This window comes from Vanellus vanellus, assembly GCF_965231255.1.
Source record: "Vanellus vanellus genome assembly, chromosome: 1".
Lineage (NCBI taxonomy): Eukaryota > Metazoa > Chordata > Aves > Charadriiformes > Charadriidae > Vanellus > Vanellus vanellus.
In genome coordinates, this window is record NC_138905.1 from 173,551,224 (window position 1) to 173,577,591 (window position 26,368).

General features: G+C 38.3%; 1 protein-coding gene across 2 annotated transcripts in view; it reads right to left on the minus strand.

The window, feature by feature from the left end:
• The window catches only part of NDFIP2 (Nedd4 family interacting protein 2), a 47,553-nt gene that overhangs the window by 12,676 nt on the left and 8,509 nt on the right, over positions 1-26,368 (minus strand). For both annotated transcript variants that reach the window (XM_082479723.1, XM_082479724.1), the window contains exons 2-4: positions 12,982-13,138; positions 11,404-11,531; positions 3,726-3,813 (exon numbers count right to left, since the gene is read on the minus strand). In XM_082479723.1, coding sequence (XP_082335849.1) covers positions 3,726-3,813; positions 11,404-11,531; positions 12,982-13,138 — 373 coding nt within the window. The remainder of the gene's footprint in view (positions 1-3,725; positions 3,814-11,403; positions 11,532-12,981; positions 13,139-26,368) is intronic.

Consider the following 26,368-nt stretch of genomic DNA (forward strand, 5'->3'; position numbering starts at 1 on the left):
AAATCACACAGAGGAATCCTCCCGCCAGAAATTTAGACCATGCGTACCACTCCTCGGGGTCAGACAACCAGAGGCTGTGCTCACCCTGAGCTCGTGCAACAACTCTGCCTTCCAATTTGTGCCCGCTTGAAACCCCCGAAGTATATATCCCGGCTTGTGTGCAGTTTATTGACTGTTTGAATCATCTAATAGCTTTGGAAACTGTAGGAGCATTTGTTTACAAAATTTTGGTATGGTTATTATCTGTTCCAATATAGCATCTGGGACAACATGTACATTTACATTTCTCCACACCGTGGTATTTTATTGGTGTGAGTTGTACACAGTGTTTACATTGCCCAGATGTTGTTCAAAAAAGAACAAATCAGATCTCTGTGTGAGAACTTAAATTTTGGCTGTACGATCGAACACTTTTCTCCATTTCTTCCTCCTTATTAACTCATCTGTGAGGTTCAAATTAAAATTCATTTCTCCTAGTTTATAGGGACAACCCAAAACTCCCTTCTGTGGTTTCAAAGAATCCAGATGAGCTCTGTAATTCCTTCTGGGGCCCACAGGTGAAAAGGCTGCCCAAAACAAGGGGCCAATCGGACATGACTTGAAAGACTTCAACTACAGGCAGATTAAGCATGAAAACCAAACCCTTTAGGTCATGACAGCTACTTGCTCTATCAGCATTACAGCTCTGTTCAAAATGGAAAGAAACAGCTTGGAAATTCCTCTTTTTTTATTGCGCAAAAAAATTTTAAAAATTTTAAAAAATCATCACTCTGAGAAACTCACCTATTAAGAGCTTCCTCTGGCATTCTGAAAAGTTTATACTATGCTGTATAAGGCATAGCTGACTTAAAAATACATATTTTTTTTTAATTATTAAGTGGTCTGATAGCAAAACTTGATGCATTTTTCATTCATAGCAAAACAAATATATTCACTAATATATTATTTTACCTCAAAATCAGAAACTGAAAAACAGAGAGCAGTTCTCTGCTCACCAACATAATCGCCGATTTTGAGAGCACCACCAATTCCTTAAAACATATGATTTTACCACATATCAGAAATGAAATAGGTTGCTTTCCAAATTTTCCCATTAAGTTTCTGAATCAAGTGCGAAAGCAAAAAAAACCACCTGTTCACGCGAAGGAATTTTATTCTTTATACTGTCTCATCCTGTTTAGTTACGCTAAACAGAACAGCACTTTACAACTTAGATAGGAAACAGGTATGTAACTTGCACGCACCAAGCTCCTAAAGCAAACAAAAAAAAAAATCCAAACCAAGAGATCTGGCCACTAGATGGCCTCAAGACAGCAATTTTATGCAGCTTGGGCAACTACCACTAGATGGTAGATACATATCACTAGTTGATTGCAATATGCAGGCAAGCTCCGTAAAAAGTCTATTTTATTATACTTCAGTCGAATAAAATGAAATTTAAAAAAGCTAACTTCACTATTTTACATTTAAGACAAAGGCAGCCCACGTCTACCCCCCCAAGACCTTTCCACCAACGCTGTACGTAACAGTCACGGGAGGAGGTGGGAGAGCACATCTGGAACAAGCTGTTCTTTCCATGCTCCCCTCACTAGAGCACAGTGCCTGACACCGCTCTCCTGCATTCTAACTAAAGCGAGGGAACTTATTCTAGGCTGCCTCTGATCTGCCACCCCTATGTGCAGCATTTAAACATATCCCACCCTAAAATAAAACCCCAAAAGATAGCCATGCTGTAAATTTTATTTTAACTCCTGCTCTCTTAAGTCTACATACATCAACTTTATGGAGACTTTTATCTCCTTATTAGAGGGACAGGAATACACCACCCGGTATTTATGATCTAACTTTATTAAGTTAAGCTCATTTTTCATTTAGTTCTCCAATTTTCTTAAGGAAAAACTACTGAAAATTAGTATTACAGGTCTATAAATGCTAGGAGTTTTTGCAAAGTCGTTATACTATGAAAACAAACAAGTAAACTTTATCCATTTCCATATGTAACTGGTATCCATAACAGCCAACACAGATCCTAATTAAGCATACACTTGCATAAATAGCTTGCAATGCGTAAGCACTCATTTTATGCATTTCATTCATAGGCAAGCAAAGTTGGCAATAACATAGTCTCAGAATAATCAAGAAAAATTGTGATCTACAAAGTGTTTTTGTCAAATGTGTAAAAGTAGTCCTCTGCGCAGTCAGTCTCAGCTGAACAGCTATTTGAAGAGAAATTTGCCAGTTTATCCAAGTAAACGTCTGCATTCTTGAAGATGCACACAAGGTTCTGGGCGTGCGGTTTTGGCCAACTGCATGTGAGTGTCATTGGAGACTTTCTGGAGCCTTTGATTCCAGTTCAGCTTCTGCATAGCAGGATTGTTATTACTACTGTGCTCCTAGCTGCAAGCTAACAAGTTTTTTTTTCAGCTGTGATTTTAAGAACTTAAAACATATTAGAGCCAACAATCCACTTGACCTCCAAGTGCAGCGCTAATGAAGGCCTGAACCAGGATTTAAAAGCAAGAACAAGTTCACACAATACAGAACCTAACTAAATAGGTTAAATACAAAAAGTTGTAGCACATGGGGAAGAGGAAAAAAGGGAAAAAGAAAAATGAAGCCATAGCTCCCTTTGCCCCTAAGAATATATGCCCTTTCTATGGTCCAACTACAGAAAGAGGTCAGACTACAAAACTCACTTCGTTACCCTATATAGGTATTTGTATATTTGCTATGTGAGGTATCCAAGAGGCAAACACATTGTTCTAGTACATCGTATGCCAACATGAAAAAAACTTCCATGAAAGTTCTGAAACCTGCACGTCTAACAGTTAAATAAAAAGACTGCAGAAGACATTAAAGAAAAAAGAACTAAGATGAGATCTACGTTGAAAGACATAAAGGAGATTTCAGCAGATAACCAATCAGCTTTCATCTTGATAAATGCTAAAAAGAACAGCTACTTCCCCAACACCAAGCTTCCACCCGGGTTGCCAAACACGTTTATTTCAGAAAGGGGAAATATCCTCGGAAATTAGAAAGAAATATGCAATTGACAAAACAGAAGCAGCTTCTTTTCTAGAAGTAACTTATAGTGGCTAAATCTAACTTTGCCCAATGCAGTACATAAGTACAAGATAAGACACGCACAGTATGCACACACAGTACCTGAAGAAGTGCTACAGTAGTGCTGGTTGCAATCAGGCGTTACCTGAAGACAGCACATTTTTATATGCTAGTGGTTAGACAAACTGGAAATAAGCGTTGTTCGATTTGTTCCAAAAATCCACCCGCAGCTATTTAGTTCACTATGCTAATATCAGCAACTTTTATATGGCACATCATCTCTCTCTCTCAAAGTGTTTCTACTTAAAAATCGATCATGAGATTTCTGTGACCCAGCCTTGAATTCAAGTTGGTAGTCCAACCAGAAGATGACAGAATTTCCCAATTCACAGGTAACAGCACAGCCTTGCTATGCCTCAAAACACGTACTATGATTTCACTTTGTCCCCTTATCTGTGACAGATGCCACAGGAAAAAAAAAAAAAAGTGCAATGTATTTGCTACACCTGGAACAGGAAGTGTTCATATCTGTGTAGAGGTAAAAAACCAATCCATTTGTTACAGTATATTAATGCAGTTTATCACAGCTATATTTTATATTCCACAGAAAAAAGGTACAATTAAGATATACTTCGGTAGGTCTGCGATACAAGATAACTTACTGAAAAATGCCAACATGAAGATGCCATCATTGCCCACTCTAAGCTGATCTGCATCACTGAAATCATCTCGTGGTGGATACTCTTCTTCCTGGATTTACAGGTTAGTGATAATTTAGTGAAAAGTTTATTTTAGAATAACTATCTGTAGGATTAAAGTATTAATTATGTTTCTAAAGCTAGAAGAAAATTGACATTTTTGTAACAAGTCCACATCAAGGAAGTTAAAAGGAGAAATATTTCATATCTATAAACCAAGTCTTATTTGTTGCTTATATTGACAGAGCCCAAATTTAACTGAAAAGTTTCCGTAGAAGATATGTACATACTGCCTATTCATCTTAAATGGAGCTAGAAATTATTTCAGATGAGTACTTAGACAATGAAAACCAAGCGAAATCTCTTTTCTTACTGTAACTATCTTGATATGCAGACAAGCTATTAAATATTTTTTGGCAAAATCATTACATAGTATGTTCTAATTTTTTCCTGACAGAAAAGTCGTTTAATGCTTCCAAAAATATAAAGTTTCAGAATAAGGTTAGTATCTTAAAATAAATTGCTGATGCAGCAGCACTGCACTAACCAATTTGACAATCCTGTAACCTACAGAAAAACATGCAAAGCAAAGAAAACCTCTAGGGACACCAGAGGGCGCGAACACATCAGAAGTGTTTAAAAGTCCTCTGAACTCAAAGAGCACAGGACTTTAAGTCAAACAAAAGTAAACAGAGATGTCAGTCAGAACGATCCAAAAATTTCTCCCATCGTGTCAAATTACTAGATCTTAAAATACTGCAAGTAAGAGTATGTTTTGTTTCTCAGTACTTGATTTTCAACAGAACTTGGCAGGTCTTACGTAGGCAGTTCTGTGCACAAGTAAAACAACTGCTGCAACTGTAGACTGGCAACTGTAAAAGTTTTCATGATGACAGCACTTACTAAAGAAAACCTGATGAAAACTGTAAAACCAGTTAAACTCACCATTTTTATACTTAAACGAATAACCAAAATAATGCTGGATGATACAAGGTAAATAATGCCATCAGTAGCAGCAGTAATATGGTCTAGACGTAAGCATGAGTAACATTCTTTTCCTACTTTTTCTCCAATTAATCATAATGTATTAGAATTGAGATAAGAAATGACCTATATAAAAAAAATGAAATCAAGGGAGATCAGTTCAAGTGAGATTTACTTAGCTGTTTCACCCACAGCAAGCACTACCAAAACAGTGTAATTCTAACACATTATTCAGTCACTGTACCAAATGTTATTTCATATATGAAGTTCATAACTAAAAGGGCATTAAACAACCACAGCGATATAAAGGTCTGTCACATGACTGACACATTGACCTTTAGTCAACACAGCAAAATAATTTACCAGGGTATAGTGATTATGGTTAAAAATGTGCTAGAACAAACTGTACCAACTCAAGGCAGGCAGCTTCACCCTTCGTAACATGGCCGTGACATTCCAGCTGTGCTCTTTATTTCAGATTAATTAACCAAGACTCTGTATCAGATAACTTACTTTAAAAACACTGCTATTCACATAGACAATTTCAAGGAAAGCACAAAAAGTTAGCTAAACAACAGTCCTAAGGGGCCGTAATTCAACTCTGCATAATTTCGGATGCCCCTAAATGGTCATCTTAAGTGACTATGAATGCATTAGTTTATTTAGCTCAACTTTGCTGCAGCTACAAGACTGATGGAGGGGAAAGGAAAGAAGGGACTGAAAACACATTAAACGAAGAGCTGCATTTGAATGTGCTTATCTTTGAAATGTGTGCCACAAAGGTTCCTTTTTCAAGTCAGGACAACAAAAAATATTTTCAATTTTAATTTCAGAAGGTCTGTAAAACACCATATAAAATAATTTTTGGACTTTTTTTTAAACTGCCTGCTCGCAACAGTACTTTATACTGGCATTTCCATACCAATTAGTGAATTATACATTATACTCTATGAAAAACGTTGCTTCAGAAGAAGAAAATTTTGCTCAACTACAGTAACAAGTTTAGCAGGTTTCTCTATAAGGCTTCTCTAACGCTTACACATGTGAGAAACACACAGGTCAATATACAACACAGGGACACAAGAGCAGACATTTGCAAGTAGGCACCGTTGTAATAAGTGTGAACAAGTTGCAATTTATTACACTCCATGCCAAAAAGGAATTATATTAACCTGAGTTCTATTTACTGCCTCCAAAAATTGGCATATGAAAATTATCAGCATGTTTAAGAAGTGAAAGAATTTCCTGCGCTCAAATCCTGTTCAGCCTATATCTACATCATTTAGTATTATGTGCTTTTATGATGAATCCTGCAGACAGAAGACATTAATTGGCCACTGCTCAAGCCCCACTAATACTGTCTGTCTTTCACAGTGCTCTCATTTGATCTAGTTGGTGTCAACTGCCCCGGCCTTTCTTCGAAATATAATTGTTTGCCACCATTCATTGAGGAATGAAAAGGGACAATGCAGAATGACTGGACTCCCTGATGATGCTTAGAACTAAACATAATTTCATAGAAATACTTCTATTAGATATTGACATTTTTATCAGAGACCAATAATATATTTTATTTATACATATATTTTCTTTTTAATGAGAAGAATGTTATATAACAACACACACAAATCCATAAAATATATAATACAGTTTCAGTATCTCATATTGATTTTTGACAAATTTAGCCGTGTTAAGGGTCATGGACAATATTTCTTGTTTGCTAAATATGCTGAGATCTGTATAAATAGAAAACTTACTGTTCCTCTGACCACAGAAACATCTAAATAGCAAAATATATTATCAACATAAATGGCATGTCACACAGTAATTTCTCTAAGCAAAAAAACATCAAATGGTACACAGAATCTATTGAAGTCAAACCTATTAACTACTCAAACTATAGTGCTCTCTGTAGTATTCTGCAAAAATAAGACTATTTCCCCCAACCCCCCAATGCTTGTTAACTTCTTTCAAATTGAAACCTAGCATGGCGTATAGTGAGACAACCACCTTTAATCAGGTAAAGAACCCAAGTTTTCAGGAACCCCTTGGTTAACTAAACTGATGTAACTCTTTTCAATGCAGTGGATGTACAGAGAGAAACTTCTGAGGAAAGGGTCAAATTGCTTAATAAACCCCATAAATGATACCTTCAGCATACAAAACAATATGGAGAAGTTAATGGTGGGGGAAAAAAAGGCACAATGAACCCCAGAAGCATTTGTTTGCCAGCAGGAAAATTCATAGTTAAAGTCTAAACTAGAGAGAACTATACCATACCTCTGGACGACTGAGGAATATTTCATCAAACAGACTCCTAGACTCCCTAAACTGGGCGTGCTAAGCATGTAAAAACAGAAAAACATAAGACAAATGCAACTGAAAAGCATTAAGTAAAAGCCATTCATTGCAACATACAAATAAGTCATTTAACTGTTAGCAATATTTTTGCCCATTTAAATTAACCTTTCAAAGCTGACCTTGAGAAATTGAAAAGGAAAACATCAAAAGCCAGGGTAAATAATGCTATCACTACTGATGACACAGGGCTGCTACAATTTCTTTGATACATTGAGCTATCTGGGAGCATTTGATAGAAGTGTTTGTACACAACCTATTCTTTTAAGACAAGCTACACAAAGAACTACAAAAATAAGTACTGAAAGTTTCAGTAAATGTTTAGATTGTTCCTACAATGTGTGGACACAGGGCCTATGATGAAGTCTTTAATACAATTACACTAATATTTTTGTAGGATCACTACGTGATTCAGGGGAAAAAATATGAAAGCTGTTTATTAATTGTGCTGCCTTTTTATACCATTTTCTTCTCTTTTGCTCAATAAGTAGGTTTATAGCCTTTACTGCACACTTTGGACTATACCATGAAACAATTATAAGCTTCATGTATCACTCAAGGTAACATCAGGACATTTCTGGTTTTCCAACTTCTCACATTATTGTAGTGAGAAGACAATATATCCTCATTTTACAAGGGTGAAACTAGAAGACAGATCACAGCAGAGTTCACAATAAGAACACTAATTTCATGAGGCTGTTAATAAAAAATACACGTTGTATCATTTGTGTATGTTTCGTGAACTATGTAATATGCAAGTGGGATACTGTCTGCAGCTGTCACTGCTTGTGATCTCCAAGACAGTCAAAGTGAGAAAACAATCAATTACATACCACTAGTGCAAAGTTTAAGTGACTTATCTGTTCTTCCCTGGGTATTCAGAGCTAAGGATCAAAATCCTTCCCCCTCAAGAAAGCAAATCACCACTCTAACATGATCTTTTTTTCTTATTCCAGTCATCTGCCAGATTAAGACAGTCTTATTACACAGTCTTAGTCCATCTCAGTGTAAGTCCATCAGAGGTATTAATTAAGGCAGAGATTTTGTGGCAGTATCATATAGTAAGTTAATTAAAATGGCATTAATTAAAACTGTGTTGGTACATAATTTTAATATCATCATCTACACAACTGGAACTCAGCTTCAGCATTTCTCAGTTTTTCCCTAAATCTCAACTTTGCAACGTTAATACTGTTTCTATAATATAGCTTGTGTGTGTATACACGTGCTTTAAAAAAAAAAAAAAAAAAGAAAAGAAAAAGCCAAAAAATAGGAGCAAACTGAGCAGAAATTATATCAAACTTGCTATCTTCAGCAGTCAGCAGGACTGTGGCTTTTAGGTATACCGAGCAGACTTCTAATACTAATTTAACGCTGCTCTAAGTCTACAATTTTTTAGTCAATCTCTGCTTTAGGGGAACAATGGTGTATTCCTACTGATTCCTACTGATATGTAATTGAAATTCTTGTGGTGTCATCACCTAATTCTTGAATGCCAAGTTCTACTGTCTGTTTTGGAAAAGCAGATTATGTAAAAGTTTATGTCTCACTTTGTCATCATATCCTACTCTCCTACCTCTTAACACCAGATTCCTTCTCCCTCCCTAGTCCTCTCTTCTCACACACCAGCTTCAGCTTCTCTCCCAGTACCATATTGTCCCACTTGAGTTCCTTTCTCCATCAATTCCAGTTTCATAGAATCACAGAATTGTTTTGGTTGGAAAAGACCTTTAAGATCATCAAGTCCAACCCTTAACTTAGCACTGCCAAGTTACCACTAAACTGTGTCTCTCAGCACCACATCTGCAGGTCTTTTTAATATCTCCAGGAATGGCAATTCAACCACCTCCCTGGGCAGCCTGTTCCAATTCTTGACAACCCTTTCAATGCAGAAATTTTTCCTACTATCCAATCTAAACCTTTCCTGGTGCAACTTGAGGCCATTTCCTCTTGTTCTATCACCTGTTACTTGGGAGAAGAAACCTACACCCACCTCTCTACAGCCTCCTTTCAGGTAGTCATAGAGAGTGATAAGGTCTCCCCTCAGCCTCCTTTTCTCCAGGCTAAATACCCCAGTTCCCTCAGCCGCTCCTCATAAGACTTGTGCTCTAGACCTTTAGTTTATCCTTCTCCCTCCTGTTTCTCATTTACATCTATTCCCTCCATACCTCTGCTCTCCAATCACCCGTGCCTTTTCTCATTTCGACTTAGACCTACCTTCTCTGATCCCTGCCTGTGTTCACTTTGAGTGAGGTACCTCCCTGCCCAACCAAAACCAGACTTCTACAACACTTAAGCTTCAAAGGCTCAGTCATTGTCCTTCTTCCATCCACCTACCATTGATACCCTTGCAGTTGAATCAAATGGCTTTCCTCTTCCCTTCTAACCAAAGGCCAAGAATAATAAAACTACTTCAGGGCACACCAGAAATCCCAATTTCTCAGTTCCAGTGTTTTCACCAAAAGCAGTCAAGAGCACTCATAAGGTGTATCTATTTTTAGTTCTGTAACCCTACTCTGATACAGAACATTTGAGAGTGTTTGCTGGCAACAGCACACCTGCAGTCCCACCCCCTTCAGAGCTGTAAGCAGTCTAAACTTGTTCATGCAAGACAATCTCCACACATGTACAAAATTTGAAGCTGTGTGTATTAACTGTGGAAACTCATTTTTCAAAAACTTGTAATTTGGCCCAAAGCCAGGCACGTTTTCTGAGGAAGGGCAAAAGATGTTTCTGCCACAGTGACCTCTGAAATAGTTCTCCAAAATAAAAAAAGTTTAAAATGACATGGAAAAAAAACACTGTGGTTTTTTTTTTTTCTTAGCTTTTTTTTCCCCTTGAAATTGGCTGAACCCCAGCCTGAGGTTTTCCCTGTGAAATTCAGGTCAAGGAAGACTGCTTGTACGTTCGAAACTTTCACCCCATAAGGTTCTACACATACAGAGTTAAAAGCAACAAGAATCTTGCAAGAGAGTTGCTCAGGTCCTGTCTGAAGTGTCACAGGACTGGTAATGGTACCCTAAAAGTGACGGTTCAGGTTGCTAATGTTCCAAGTAAGTTTAAAGGTTTATAATTTCAGGTAGAGTGTTTCATTCAGACCAATATTGCAGCAAAAGTTTTACTCATAGGACAAGCAGTAAGGACAGACTATGTAGAATCCATGCTCCTGTTAAAGCAGTTAAAAGGTTACAACTGGGGATCATCACCTCATAGCAGAAACTTGGCAGGTAACCATGCAAATATTCCTGGTTGCCTGCTGCATTTAGTAGAACAGATTTGTGTAACACCTTCACTGGCGATGTTACACAAATCTACTTTAACTTTGGCTGTGCGTACCTTAAAGTGAGTGTTGCGCACTGTGATTACTGCACAGCACTCAAGGAAGGACCAGCCTCCCGCTGGGCAAGCAGAGTTGTTTTTTTTTCAGTCACAAGCACACTGCAGTCAGTAAGATTTTAAATGTATCTCAAATGCAATCACATTTGATCTCAAGGTGGAGATTTTTAGTGAAAGCACTGGAAGCCTAATTTGGGTATAGTATGTTACGGCCAATACTACCAAACAACAGAATTTCCACCGTCCAAAACTTGGGAGAAAAGAAGGAAGAACTTTGCGTACAAAACTGATATTTAACACTAATTGCAGACAGCAATTTTCTATTTTGAAGACTATTCTTTATAATGTTAATTCTTACAAAACTATAAACACTGAATATACACCTATTACTTTACTGTTTACCATAACTCATGGCATGGGTTTTTGTTTGTTTGTTTTAAGTACTTGGAATATTTTTTTGAACTTCAGTATTAAAGTTTTCACGGAGCAAACAAAAGGGACCTTTCCTTTTGAAAAAGATCTATGTTATTTGGGGTTTTGCCCCTTCAAGACTGTTGGAATTCTCCTTCCTCTCTAAAGGTCTACTTTGTCATCAATTTTTTTTTTTTTTACCATTTGAAACACTAAATATCAGCAATAACTCTACAAAGTAACATTAGTAGTGGATGGCTAATTAAAAGATGACAAAATACTGGATAAACTATTAAAACAGGGCCAAATTTGGCTTTTAAAGCTGTTTAGACAGCAGCTATGCCTCAGAAAAGAGTGAATATGATACACTTTTCATAGTACTTCACAACTAACTAAAACTATCTATACAAAACCTAAGCATCCAAAATATTTAAATCACCAGCCCACCATTATTTTAATAAATAGGCCATAATATGGGCCCAATTGTTAGAAATAATTAAATTAGCCTACAATGTTTCACAAAAATGAAATAAAGCAGAATAGCATCACTTACTCGTTGGGCAACTTCTGCTGCAGCAGCTGCCATTGCTGCAGCTTTGGCCTTCTCTGCTTCATCGTAAGTAGGAAGAGAGGTAGCTACACTGTATGGAGGTGGTACAGGATAAAATTCATTGTGTGTTTCTGTTCAAAATAAAGAGGTTATGCATTTTTAAGCCAGAAAGATGTCAAGAATATTAGCTTTTATATGTGCATAACTACTAAGCTTTTCAGTCTATTGTTTTCAACAGAGGCTGAAATTGATGATATTTCTATTTCAAGCTCTTATAAAAAGACTTTATTTTTATAAAATAGAGGAGTGAATGGTGCTTTTAGTTGCTACTCAAGGCAGAAACCTTAACCTAGATGCTGCAAGGAGCCAACAAATCTATGAGCAAAAACATCCTATTTGTTGAGTTACATGCGTAGGCATTCCAACCAAAGGCTTTTTAATCAAATCATACAAAAGACATGCACAGAAACAACCTAAAAGAAAAAGCTTTTAATTATCAACATCAATTAGTCACTTAAGTCCAGTTGTTCTGTGCAAATCAGTTTTTCCAAGATTTCAATTTCACCACATTCTTTTAAAAATGCTCCTTCTATCAAAATGGACCGCAGACTTCATTATTTTACAGCAAAATAGTAAAACGTCATCATAGAGTAGAGAATTGCTAACAAAATGAATAAAAGCTATTTAAAACACACCTTGAGCTTCCTCCTACACCCAGCAGTAGTTTGTAACAAGATTGCTTACATGGTAAAGATTTGTCAGCACAGGTCACATGGTAAAAAGATTTGTCAGCACACCACCACAAAGACGTTCTACATAGGGATAGTTCTGCATAGCCGTGTATTTACTTGCAAGCACTGTCTCAAAGGACAGGGACAGGAAATTGATTCTTTAAGCAACATTAAAAAATTAGGTTGGAGGTTACTTTAAAATATTTATTTGGCACATGGGAGACGCAAACCCAAGGAACTTTGCTTAAACAGAGACTTCAATGTTGCCTGCTGTTAAGTCTCCCGTACTCCAAAGAAAAGTCACAACCTCATGAGAATGGGAGCAGTGAATAAATGGAGAAAAAGACCCATTACTCATTTTCCATAAGAAGTTTTAAAGCAAAATGCATCTTTTTATGGCAATATTTTCACCAAACAATGGCACACACTTAAGAAGTTTGAGTTTTGACAAATCAGTACTTTGGTGTTTTGTTTTTAGGTTGGATTTTTTTTTTTATAAAGAGGTAATGAAAATTGCTAAGGAAGTCTAATAATGGAGAACTACTCAAAGATGTAGATTAAATGTGGAACTTAACTATATGCAGACTTAAATAAAACCTATTAGGCTAATTAATGAACATCCACTTAGTCTAGTAATTTGGCACAATCGGTGTAATTTAAAAGCGTGCTCCTTCTGAACAAGCCAGACAAAGGGCTGTGCATGACAGCATAGCATTTTTCTGCAATTGTGTGCGTAGGAAAAAAAACCCAAACAAACAAACAACAAAAAACCCACAGCATCGTACCACTTTGAACCAAGTGCTGATTCATCCACACTCCTCCCTGACAAGTTCTTAGGTAAGAAAAATACCTGAGGTTGCAGCTGCTTCTACAGCTATGCTGCAGTAAGGTGGAGGGGAAGTATCTGCTTCAGATAAGGCTGCTGTCTGGGGAGTCTGCGTAGTCTCGGTAGACGTGGAAGGCTCCTCAGCTGCCGAAGACTCTGAGGGGTCATCCTCATTGTGAAGCTTAGAAGAAACACACACAAATTTCAGCCGCATTCAGGGCATACTTTCTATGACAACCTAGTACTTGCAGAGCCATCTTCAAAAAGACAGAAAATTACTCTTCAACAAAACCAAAAATTACATACAAAACAGCACGTGACTACTTTAAGTAGTCCAGTTAAATCCTTTTAAGCAAACAGCTAAAGATAATCTTAACTGCCTTCCCCCCACACCCCAGCAATGGATCCCTTCTCATCAGTGAACTTTAAGTAGTCCAGTTAAATCCTTTTAAGCAAACAGCTAAAGATAATCTTAACTGCCTTCCCCCCACACCCCAGCAATGGATCCCTTCTCATCAGTGATGTTCAGAGTCTTAAAAATCTGATTTTTTTAAATGTTTACTATATGTGAAAATGCTGACTATAAAATACTTTCTATTATATGAGTATTTGAACACTATTACACTTCCCCCCCCCCTTAAATACATGCATAAAATGTATTAATTCATTTTAAAATACAACAGGTGAATAACTATCTTTTATTGCATTAATCTAGAAGAAATAAAAAATAAGACAAATTTCTACTTCTATAACTAGGATTGCTATACTCTTGCATCTTGTCAGAGAGCATCTCCACACGACTTCTGAGACTTTTCAAAACATTCTGCTTTTCTTTACAGTCTGGGAAGGATCCTTTCCCTATAAAACTTTAAGGTGCTGGTTTGTTTGGTTGTTTATTTTTTTTTAAATGCAGTTTTAAAAGGACATGTTGATTCAAACCGTGAAATTCGGATCCAGAAACTAGTATCTTTTCTTTGAGAAGGTATTTTTGATTATTTTAGCTAACTTGACAGTGTTTTGAATGTGAATCAAACTTTAAGAAGAAAGAGTACTAGCATTAAACAAAGAAGTGCTAGTTCTCACTTCTGTAAACTACAAGATAAGATGCCTAGAAGGCAACTAGCGAAGCAGCGTATTTAAAACACAGAAAATAAGATTAGTAAGTCGAACACATCTGAAAAAAGAATTCTAGAACTTCAAATTGGTAGTTTCTATGAACTCCCTACAGAAAAATATTATTTTTTATTCAATAACAAAATACTAGGAATACATGTACATCGATTTCCTACTAGGCAAAGTACAATCAGATTACTGGAAAAAGCACATTCTCAGAAGAAAGAATGCTAAATTAGTTGTTATGTAGCGTAACATTCATACCAGAATTGTTTTATATCCAGAGTATATCAAAGTTCACAGAATGGTTGAGGTTGGAGGGGACCTCTGGAGGCCATCTGGTCTAATCCCCCTGCTCAAGCGCCACCACCTACAGCCAGTTGCCCAGGACCCTGTCCTGATGGCTTCTGAGTATCTCCAAGGATGAAGACTCTACAACCGGCCTGGGCAACCTGCTTCAGTGCCCAGTCACACTCACATTATAAAAAATTTTAAAAAGAGTGTTTCCTGGTGTTCAGAGGGAACCTGGGAATCTCCTGTGTTTCTGTGTGTGCCCGTTGCCTCTGGTCCTGTCACTGGGCACCACTGAAAAAAGCCTGGCTTCCATCCTCTTTGCACCTTCCATTCAGGTATTTATATCACTGATGAGATCCCCTCCTGAGCCTTCTTTGCTCCAGGCTGAACAGTCCCAGGTCTCGGAGACCTTCCTCACAGGAGAGATGCTCCTGTCCCTCCATCACCTTGGTGGCCATTTGCTGGACTTTCTCCAGTATCACATCCCATGTCTCTGTCATACTGGGCAGCCCAGACCTGGGCACAGCACTGTGGCCTCACCAATGCTGAGCACAGGGGAAGGGTTACCTCCCTCCACCTAATGGCAATGCATTGCCCAGCACAGCTCAAGATACCATTAGCCTTCTTTGCTGCAAGGGCACACTGCTGGCTCATGTTCAAGCTCTGCAGGTTACAAATTCCGTGCTTTTTCTTTCTAATGAAAAACTAAGGACAACAGCAGGAATAAAAAGCATAGAAGACATTTCAACAGTAGGCAGGTCAATTGAAAAGATAGTTCAAGGGAGAACAGAAAACGCTTCAAAAGTTAGTGCAACAGAACAATTTCATGAGATTTTCCTATGGCTTCTACCACACTCTAAATGTGTCAAATTAGAAAAAGTGGTAACATTACTTGCTAAAGCATTTTAATCATCAGAAGTCCCCCCAAAACTGTATTCGAAGAACTATAGCTTACAGATTAAAGGGTTTACCTATAAATATAAACTACATATAAATGCACACACATGTATGTAAGTATATATACACACAGGCACAATACACACGTAAACACATACTATTAAAGAGAAGTCACCTTCAATGGAACCGATAGGGGTTATTGGGGGTTTCTGGGTACTGAGCAATCAGGTCATTTAATGGCTAATCAGTGATCCAGAAGAAGTAATAACCTGAGAAATACGTATAGCAATTTAGAGTAGTTAAGGCCAAAGAAAACAAAACCACTTCAAAGGAACCTAATATATTTAGGGATACAGAAAGCAAATGAGAAGACAAAACACTCAATTCTAAAAATATCAAGCAGGTCAGAAAAATAGCCCAAGAGCTATAAATTTTATGGTTCTAAATTAAGTACAATCATTCACAAGAAAAATCCAGTATTGCAATGGATATAGCTAAAATAAAACCATTTTTAAATAAAACTGCCATTGGATTAGCAATAAGACAAATAACAGAACATTACTGGCATACTTTTACACTAACAGCTCATACACCCACCCTCATTTGGGATGTGTGTGTAGCTCCGACTGCCCCACTACAACAACCTGGTCTACGAGCAGGGGAAGAAGTAGAGGCTAGTTAGTGGATTTCTGTCCATTACCTCCATTCTTCCTCTCCTCTCATCCTCCACTTCAATCACCGCAACTTTTTTACCCTACCAAGCCATAGTATGTTCTGTCACTATTCTGAAGACACACAGAGATCCACAGCAGCTCATTGGTCAAAGAGCACATTACTGCTCAAAATCCACTTTGCCATTACCGAGAAAATTAATTTTGTGTCTTCTCCACACCTTCTTGAAAGTTACCTTTCTCCAAATTAACCATAATTTAATAACAGTTACAAATGATGAAGGTAACACGAGGATGGGAGAAGAACATACACGAGACTTCCTGCCCTCAAAGATCAAGTTAACTAAGTTATTCAATTGTTATAGCAACTGCAATTAGGAAATAAAAAAATTCCATCCTAAGGGCTCCATACAAAAGAGTCCCATTATGCCCTTTACTGCATTCAAAAGGTCTTTATTTTGTAGGACTCATATTCAGGGACCAAGCATTTCTATTCATCCTGTCTTCTACTATACAGACCTTTCAGAAATTCTGAAAGGCATCAAGGTTATCCTAATGCAGCAACCTAAAGAAAAATCATAAGACTCCTTACAGAATACCCCATCATAAAAATCACAAGAAGTGGATTAAGCAGCTTGAGTGTTTACAGCTAGAATAATAAATACAAGTTGTTCCATGAACAGAAACCAGCTTTTGTTAGTTCCCATTCAAGTGTCCTGTCTCCTAGTCTCTCCTCAAGGCAGTAACTTCAGCTCCTCTCAGGGGACTCCACTGGGGGAAAAAAATAAAAAAACTCCAAAACACAATAAAAACCCACAAGTGCAGCAGAACTTGCCCCAGCAAGCTGGAAATTTTGCCTATGCCAGCAGGGTAGACAGCGATGGTTATATTGTTTTGTCTTCACAGGGCACTCATTCGCCTCTGTGGAGTCACCAGTTTGCTTGAAACTAGTAGGAATCTGACTACCTTTGAGCCTCCCCCTTCCCGTTTAATTTTGGCTTATACTGGCTGGTAAATTTAGAAGTTATTTTTGGAGACAGGGGAAGAGGACGCCTGACACTCTGCATAGGTTTCATCGCCATAGAAACCAAGCTAAAAACACTCAGAAGAGAACAGAACACGTCTGTTTCAAGGCATTACTTATGCTATATACTTAAATGTTACCTGAAACAGCATTTAACATTACAAGCATAGAAATCATATGTAAGATTTTTTGTTCCCCAATAGTAAGATTATTTTGCCCGCTTTTTAAATTAAAAGACTAAGTAGAACTCGCAGTTCATCATCCCAGCCCCCAATGAACCATTATATGGCAGTAAGCAATACAGCTGCTTTTGCCAAGATTATGGTCAAAACTACTGCCAGGACCTATGAAACTACAGACAACTATAAATTAGCACGTTCTCCTGCCCACCACCCTCACGTTTTAAAAGCAGGACACAAAAACATTTTTTTCATTCACGTCTTAGTCTGTACACGGTGTATCTGGCTGACTATATGGAGCTTTACAATTAAACAAGGAAGTACTTTGTTATTAGACATAGTACTCAAACTGTTTACACAAGTATTTCAATCCCTGTTCTTGCAGCCCTCGAACTACAGTACATTACAGACTCAAAAATCATGATGCTGATATTCTCAAGATGTATCTATGTTGGGACACTTAGAACTCAAAGTTCAATTGACGAGCAATGGCTCTTCTGCCACCAATGACTCAAAATCTCATGGTAACTACTAAAGAGCGTATAGTACAGGAAAAAACATTAGTTTCCTTCATATGATTTGTACCTTATACTATCTTCAGTTTCTTTCCCAGAAAAGCTCTATAAAACAATGATTCACTATTTCATTTCAGAAGTTAAAATCAATGTCAGACCTTTCAGCAAGAAAATATTGTAGAAAATATAGCTACCTTTATTTTATTTTTTTTTCTTAATAACCAATTTCTTTAAAGAAGTACTGCATCTCCTCCTGTAATTTATTTTCTTAAGTCTGTTATTTTGTTTGAGTAATTATTTCCAAAGTAATCACATGTAATGTCTGAAATCAGTCAACACGTGACAAAAAACATGAACCATAAGAAAGTGCTTAGTACAGAAGCCTTTGCGGAAGGGATTGATGCAGATGCTTTTACTCTTTAGGCTTTTCAAAATAAAAACTTAAACTGGGAGGAAGATCCCTTTCTATACTTACACTTTTCATTTACCTGCAGATAGTAATTTTGTATGACCTACAAAAGTTTGCTTGCCTGAATAAACAGTTTGCTTCATTTGTGGTGAACTGACTGTGAGAGTAGCAATATAGGCAGGTTATTAAAATCTACCATTTAAAAAAAAAAAGGGGGGAGGGGAAATTATATATTAAGATGTCTTAGGTCATCTATACCATGATTAGAATGATGTTTTCTGATAAAGTGCATCAAAGTAGCACACACTAGCTCTAGTCATATTCATAGTGTAACACACAAACAGCACTTAGTCTGCTTCTGTTACCTGATTTTATGCACATTTCAAAAGCTGCTGTTTTCCCATTTCATAAATTCGATTTACAGAAATCAGTACATTGTAAAATTATTGCAACATAATTAACTTCAACAGCAAATTGCAAGCATTTTAAAAAGACAACCTTTATAAACATACGCTATAATTTCTTTAGTGTAGCATAAAATTATGCAGAAGATACTACCATACAGGGGGAAAAAAAAAAAACAAAAAACAAACAAACAAAAAAAAAAAACAAAAAACAAAAAACAACTAGCCAGCTTTTTTTCCCTTGTTTCCTTTTATACCTTCATTACCAGCTCACCTTGAAAAAGCCTGACTTTTAGGTAAGCTTTTCCATAAGTTTTAGTAGTGATGGCTCTGCCAGGGGCACCAGAGCTTCACAGCTTTCTCACTAGCAATCTTAAATCACAAGCACTTTTAATGTGTCTTCCTTTGTAGCCTTCCAACCGATACTACAATTGTATTTTTGAAGAAGCTTGGCTCCTCCTGTTTTGACCTCTCACCGACCAGATCACACACGTTAAACCTTTGTATGCAAACCAGCCAGTTGGTACACTTCCTTCACAGAAAGCATTACTCTTAGCAAGACAGACTCATCTTTACTTCGAAGGCGTTAACACTTTGGTCTTCTAAGTCATTTTTTCACACTATGCCAAAAGGTCAACCAAAAATATCTACTTACTGCAGCTTCTAGCGCTGGAAGGAAGGCCATGGCATGAAAGACTCATCTCAAGACTGACTGTGCAAAAAGTATTCCAACATTTCTTCATTAGATTCGTGACATCTCCCATGCTGCTACGCAGGTATTTATTCCACTGAAATTCCACCACAGCAAATATTAGAGGTGTAACCAAGAGAAGGTTAAAAAGAAAACTGCTATCATCTTTGTTATGCTTTCAGAAAGCTTCTCCTCTCTTTATGTTACACCTGATTGCTGAAAAATTCAAAGGTCTTTCACACCTGCCTACTTGTAATGACTTGTAACTCCGTACCAAACTGCGCCCTACAAATGAGGTGCTACACAGACTGAGGCTTGAAAGCAGAATTCTTTACCTACATAAAAATGTAGGTAAAGAATCACGAAATGATAGAATTTTCAATTCTTGATCACGTAAGGCGGGGAGCCAGCAGAACTGCCACCTTGGATTTCCGAAGGGCAGACTTTAGCCTGTTTAGGAGCATGGTTGAGAGTGTCCCTTGGGAGGCGGTTTTGAAGAGCAAAGGTGCCCACGAAGGCTGGGCATACTTCAAGCAGGTGCTCTTAAAAGCGCAGGAGAAGGCCATCCCCTTGTCTCGAAAAACGAGCAGATGGGGGAGACGACCAGCCTGGCTAAATAGAGAACTTTGGCTGGACCTCAGGAAAAAAAGGAAAGTTTACATTCCCTGGAAAAGGGGGCTGGCAACTTATGAGGACTATCAAGATATAACAAAGCTATGTAGGGGTAAAATGAGAAGGGCCAAAGCTCAATCAGAACTCAGCTTGGCCACTGCAGTTAAAGACAATAAGAAGAAATTCTTTGAGTATATCAATAGAAAAAGGAAGACTAGGGAAAATGTAGGCCCACTGGTGAATGAGACAGGTGCCCTAGTGGTGGAAGACACAGAGAAGGCAGAGTTACTGAATGCCTTCTTTTCTTCGGTCTTCACTGCTAAAGCTGTCCCTCATGAATCCCATACTCTGAAGGCAAAGGGGAAGGTTTGGAGAGAGGAAGATTTTCCCTCAGTTGAGGAGGACCGGGTCAGAGACCACTTGGCCAAGCTGGACATTCACAAGTCCATGGGCCCTGATGGCATGCATCCGCGAGTGCTGAGAGAGCTGGCAGATGTTGTTGCTAGACCACTCTCCATCGTCTTTGAACGGTCATGGAGAACAGGAGAGGTGCCTGAGGACTGGAGGAAGGCTGACATCACTCCGATCTTCAAAAAAGGCAAGAAGGAAGACCCAGGGAACTACAGACCGGTTAGTCTCACCTCTGTCCCTGGGAAGGTATTGGAGAGACTCATTCTGGATGTCATCTCCAAACACGTTGAGGAACAGGAAGTTATTGGAAGTGGTCAACATGGATTTACCAAGGGTAAATCATGCTTGACCAATCTGATAGCTTTCTATGATGTTATAACTGGTTGGCTGGATGAGGGGAGAGTCGTGGATGTCATCTACCTTGACTTCAGCAAGGCTTTTGACACTGTCTCCCATGACATCCTCATTAGGAAGCTGAGGAAGTATGGGCTAGATGAGGTGACAGCGAGGTGGATTGAGAGTTGGCTGCGGGACAGAACTCAGAGGGTTGTGATCAGCGGCACAGAGTCTAGTTGGAGGCCTGTAACCAGTGGTGTCCCCCAGGGGTCAATACTCGGTCCAATTTTGTTTAATATATTCATTAATGACCTGGATGAGGGGACAGAGTGTATCCTCAGCAAGTTCGCTGATGATACCAAACTGGGTGGGGTGGCTGACACCCCAGAGGACCATGCTGCCATCCAGCGTGACCTGGACAGGTTGGAGAGCTGGGCAGAGAAGAACCTAATGAGGTTCAACAAAAGCAAGTGCAAGGTCCTGCACCTGGGGAGGAAGAATGCTAGGCACCAGTATAGGTTAGGGGCGGACCTGCTGGGAAGTAGCTCGGAGGAGAAGGATCTGGGGGTCGTGGTAGACAGTAAATTATTCATGGCCCAGCAATGTGCCCTTGTTGCCAAAAAGGCCAATGGAATCCTGGGCTGCATAGGGAAGAGTGTGGCCAGTAGGTCGAGGGAGGTCATTCTCCCCCTCTACTCTGCACTGGTGAGGCCACAACTGGAATACTGTGTCCAGTTTTGGGCTCCCCAGTTCAAGAGGGACAGGGAACTGCTGGAGCGAGTCCAGCAAAGGGCAACTAAGATGATTAAGGGCTTAGAGCATCTCCCTTATGAGGAAAGGCTGAGAAAGCCGGGACTCTTTAGCCTGGAGAAGAGAAGGCTGAGGGAAGACCTTATTATGGCGTACAAGTATCTAAAGGGTGGGTTGAAGGAGGATGAAGCCAGGCTCTTTTCAATGGTTCCCAGTGACAGGACGAGGGGCAATGGGCACAAGTTAGAACACAGGAAGTTCCGTTCAAATACACGGAAACACTTCTTTACGGTGAGGGTGACAGAGCACTGGCACAGGCTGCCCAGGGAGGTTGTGGAGTCCCCTTCCCTGGAGATTTTCAAGACCCGCCTGGATGCAGTCCTGAGTAATGTGCTCTGGGTAATGCTGCTTTAGCAGGGGAGTTGGACTAGATGATCTCTAGAGGTCCCTTCCAACTCTGATAATTCTGTGATAAAAACAATTTCACTTGAACAAATACAGGCTGTATATTCAATGTTTGTTTTGTAACCACGTTTTACATTTTTTTCAGCTTTAGTCTAAAAATAGGTTTATTCATCTGTAAATAGCTAACTATTAATCTTGGGATTTTCAAGGAAAAAAAAAAAAACAAAGCAAATCTTGAAATAAAATTTAATTCTGAACCTGTTACAAACATATTTCACGTTGGAGACAGCTTTGACCTCTGTTTCCCCATCTCTATTGTTTCTGAATGACACAAAATAGTCTCAACAGCTCACACTATTGACTATTACTTTTTTATTTTTAGAAAAACCCATAAAACCTATACCATTAACCCATAAACGCCATTCAAGTGCTAAGATCAATCAGCCCTAATTTAGGTCACTAGTAGCCACTGGACAATCAAAACTAAAACCAATAATCTGCAATTACACGTAGGTAAGAATTATAAGAGCAGAAGAGATAAATAAATCCTTCTACAAAATAAATGTTTTAATTTTCTTGTTTATCAGAAAAAAAAAACATATCCACAATGGCCTCTGAAATAAATATTTCACAATTCTTGGGGGGAAAAAAAACCCAAAACACGTGTGTTTCAACTTAGCTTTCTCCTCAGTATCAGTTTTGATCCTAGGTAGTTTACAACTACACCATGCCTTTTTCTTCAAATTCCTGTTGTAACACCAATTTACCACGAACCCAGGCAGAGCAGATTGTTAACTTCCCATCTAGTAGAAAGGCAGCTATTTGCAGTTCAGCACCGATCTCTCCTAAAACACGTCCTGGCCAATGATATGGGAAAATATCCAGTTAGACACTGCAACATAGCAAATAGCATAGCAAGAATCATATAGATAAGAGGCTCCTGAATGATGACACTAGGGCAGCTCTCCCTTAAAAGTGGCAGACAAGCAGAGCCATAGAGACAACGGGAACAGCCACCCAATGCCCTACTGTCTTTGAGGAGTAACCATCTGATTAGAACTGGTCTCCCGGCTTGGAGCACAGTCAACAGCATTCTGAGTCAAAGGTGAAAAGTACACAGTGAAGAAGATGATGATCCTTCCTCCAGAACACCCCAGCCCACGACCACTGGATGGCAATGCCCATGTGGCAAAAGGAGGAGACTTATGATAATGAGTTCCTGGAAATAATTACCATAGTTGTGCCTATTCCCAGCCTACACTAATGAATATGTATGCTATTGTATCATAAATAAACGCTTGCTTCACGATATGGTGTGCAAGTTTGGAGGAGCGATCCCCCTTGCACCCAGCGCTGCAATAAACGATACCTGCTTTATAACTGTCCGTGAGTTGTGCATTTGTTTCTGCACATCACCAAAGCCACAACACTCCAGAGAAACATCAGCCTCTAGAGACTGGGGAGCCTTCAGATTAATAAATACTCTATTAAATACTAAGCAATTAAGTTTATAAGGCACTTCAGTACACTCCAGTAAAACACAGAAGTCCAGCAACTTTCAGCTTTTATTTAAAAGTAACTGATAAAATTTGATCAAAATTCCTGACTGCACAGAAGAGATCCACATCATTTTTTTCCCCACCATCCCATCACTTGGCAAGCATCAACTATCACATACCCAGATGTAGCAACAGCCCTTCATGACAGTGGAGGGGTTTTGGTTGTTTTTTTTTTTTTTGTCTTTTTTTTTTTTTTTCCTTCTTGATGCATCTCTGCAGAAAGTTTTTAACAGCAGTCAATATGATAGAAGGTCAAAGGTGTAAAATCTGCACTAGAAGCAGGAAAGCAGAACAGAAGTCCATTGCTGCCATTCCACAGCTGTGTAGAAATACCAAGTGTGTCTGCTAAATAAGGATTAGGTACCATGGAAACCCACAACCTCTGGAGGCAAACTTCTACTGAAAAGAATCCAAAGAGATTTATACCAAACGTTGTTGAAAAACATGTTACAACAGAATGGCTTTTCTGCCCAAGTGAGACTCCTCATGTAAAAATAAAGTGATCCAGAGCAATTGAAAGTGTTTTACATGAACTGCACTTAAGTGATGGTTAAATCATTTTAGTCAGTTCTTTTTAACTAGGGATCTTGAACCTATTGGACTCTTCAAGTTTTGGGTTTGTTTTTTTTTTTTAAAGAAGCTTATAAGCATGTCAGAAAAAAGCCACCACAAACAAATAGAAAACCAACAACAGGACCAGAACTTTGTGGGGAAAAAAAAAAAAAAAAAAAACAAAACACAACAAAAACCAACCAAAAAACCAACCAACCAACCAACTAAAGTAATTTTTTATATATATATAAAAAAAATGTGTATGTAGATAGTTATATCTCTCTCTCCATCCCAGTGGCTACTTTACACATAGCATTTTACTTGCTCTCTTTTTCAGTGATTATAATCCAGATTTAAACAATTAATTACACATTTAACAGCACAACATCCACATTTACATTCATTCCCTATGGCTTCTAAGGCATCTATTCCTTCCCACCCCCCACATTAACAGCAAAAGTATCAAGTTATTAGTAAAGGACAGTAACATACCAGATGTCAATATGAGAACTCCCTTACAAAAGTAAATATTCTGAGACTAACACTACTAGAAGTGTAGAGCTATCCGTTAAAATACGTCCATTTCTCTCCACTTATTTTTTTCGCTTTCTTCTCTACTACAGAATTATTCGGAAATCATTCTGAACACTGGAATTTTGGTATGATCCAAACAGATATGTGCTTCATATTTGTTGTAACATTCTAAATCAAGCATAGCTTCCAAGAGTTTTTCCTATTGCATGGTTACAGGGATTAATTACGAAATTTGTCAACAAAAACCTGAAGTCTCTAATACTAATAAAGACTATGGCTGGAACCAACATTTTTCAAATCTTCAAGTATGACTATAAAAAAAAATCTCAAAAAAACGTTGGTAAAAAGCTTACTCTAGAGCTTGTACATTATGATGTATTGCAACTTTGAGTTACTCTACAATTTAGAAGTTCACCATGTACCATGTAGGCTTCTTTTTGTCAAATGGTAACTCAAAAACAGCTTGAGGAACTTGTTTATAGAATTTAAACCAAGTCCAAAATGAGGGTCTCCTCCTTGAAGACTTTCTAGTTAGAGGAGTATGTAATACAGACCCAGTAATAAAACAGAAGCCTGTTATTGAGACCAGCAGTCAGTCTAAGGAAGTGTTCCATCTCCAACACAATCATCAGGAGATACATGAACAGCACACAAGCCTTAGCCACTTATTTGTCATCCATTTTATTCAGACTCCCCTGACTTTCACAGTTGTTATATTATGGCTGATAAAACGTACATATCTGTCTATTCCATTTGCATCTGTTATAGATTTGATGTGTGTGAATGTGTGCTCCTGAACCTACTAATACTATCTGCCTCAATGATCTCGTGTACTACCAAACTCCGTATGTTAGCTTCTCCTTGTCTTTTCTGTGATTCAAACCAAGTCTCAGTGAACGCTCTCCAGTTTTCATCTTGCACAATTTGGTGATTAACAGCTCCACAACTGCCTTGGTGACTGTCTAAGTGTTGACCACTTCCAACTGCTACCACCCATTTCAGACTCCACTTTTAAGACGGCTACTTCCCTTTACCTTCTGTAGCTCCTCTGGGCTCCTCTTGTGAGACCCCAAAACTACGTACAGTACCCAACATGCAGGCCAGTCCCAGGTTTAATACAGTGATGCTCCCTGTTCATTCTCACTATCTTCCCTGATGATGGACAATGTTTTATCAGGATTTGTTTGTGGCTGCCACTAACCAACAGCTTCAGCAAACCATCAGTGACAACTCCAAGAACTGCAAGTCGAAAGGTCATGTCTTTATTTACCAGCAGCTTTATAGGATCAGTACAGAAAGTAGATCATGGTCACTCTAAAGTCGCACAGAACATACAAAACATGTAAACTGTAAAAGTAGAGGGAATAGAAAAGCCTGTAAAATTAGGAAATGGACAGGGCAGTCAGCAAGAGCAAACTCATTATTCAACAGTTAGTTCCAGCTTCCATTTTAGCTTACATTCATCTGGACTGAAAAAGTCAAAGTTGATTGAAAAAGCTGAGTAATTCTCTAAATATATTATGTATGTTTCACTTAAAAGTCCAAGTACAGTAGGAAGGTTCATGCACAATGCTTCCTAACCGAGGCAATGCAGGAAGACACCAAAAATGGCAAACTCATTTTACTGGGGGAGGGATAAAGAAAAAGTTTTTTTTCCCGGAGAAGGATCATGGCAACTGAACTGCAGAAGCAGCATACAGTTTCACCTTAAGACCCTGATTTGAGAGAAGTAGGCAAAAAAATGACTCTTAAGTTTGTGTGTCCTGTATCACAGGTAAGTAAATGTCCTCCAAAATTCTGCAGTAACACTCTAAGAAAAACTTCAAATGTCTCAACTTTATTGACAACAGAGAGGTTTTACTGCTTGGGTATTTGAATAAAGCTAGCCAAGCAGAAACAGCTTTCTACTCTACAGTACCGGTTAGCCCAAAATGAAATCATTAATTAATACATAAATCAGAGGATATTATTAATCAATAAGAGCAAACCCTCTTTATTCTTATTAGGGGGTCAATTGTGCCTGACTTTTCAGCATATCTCATTTTCTTAGTAACT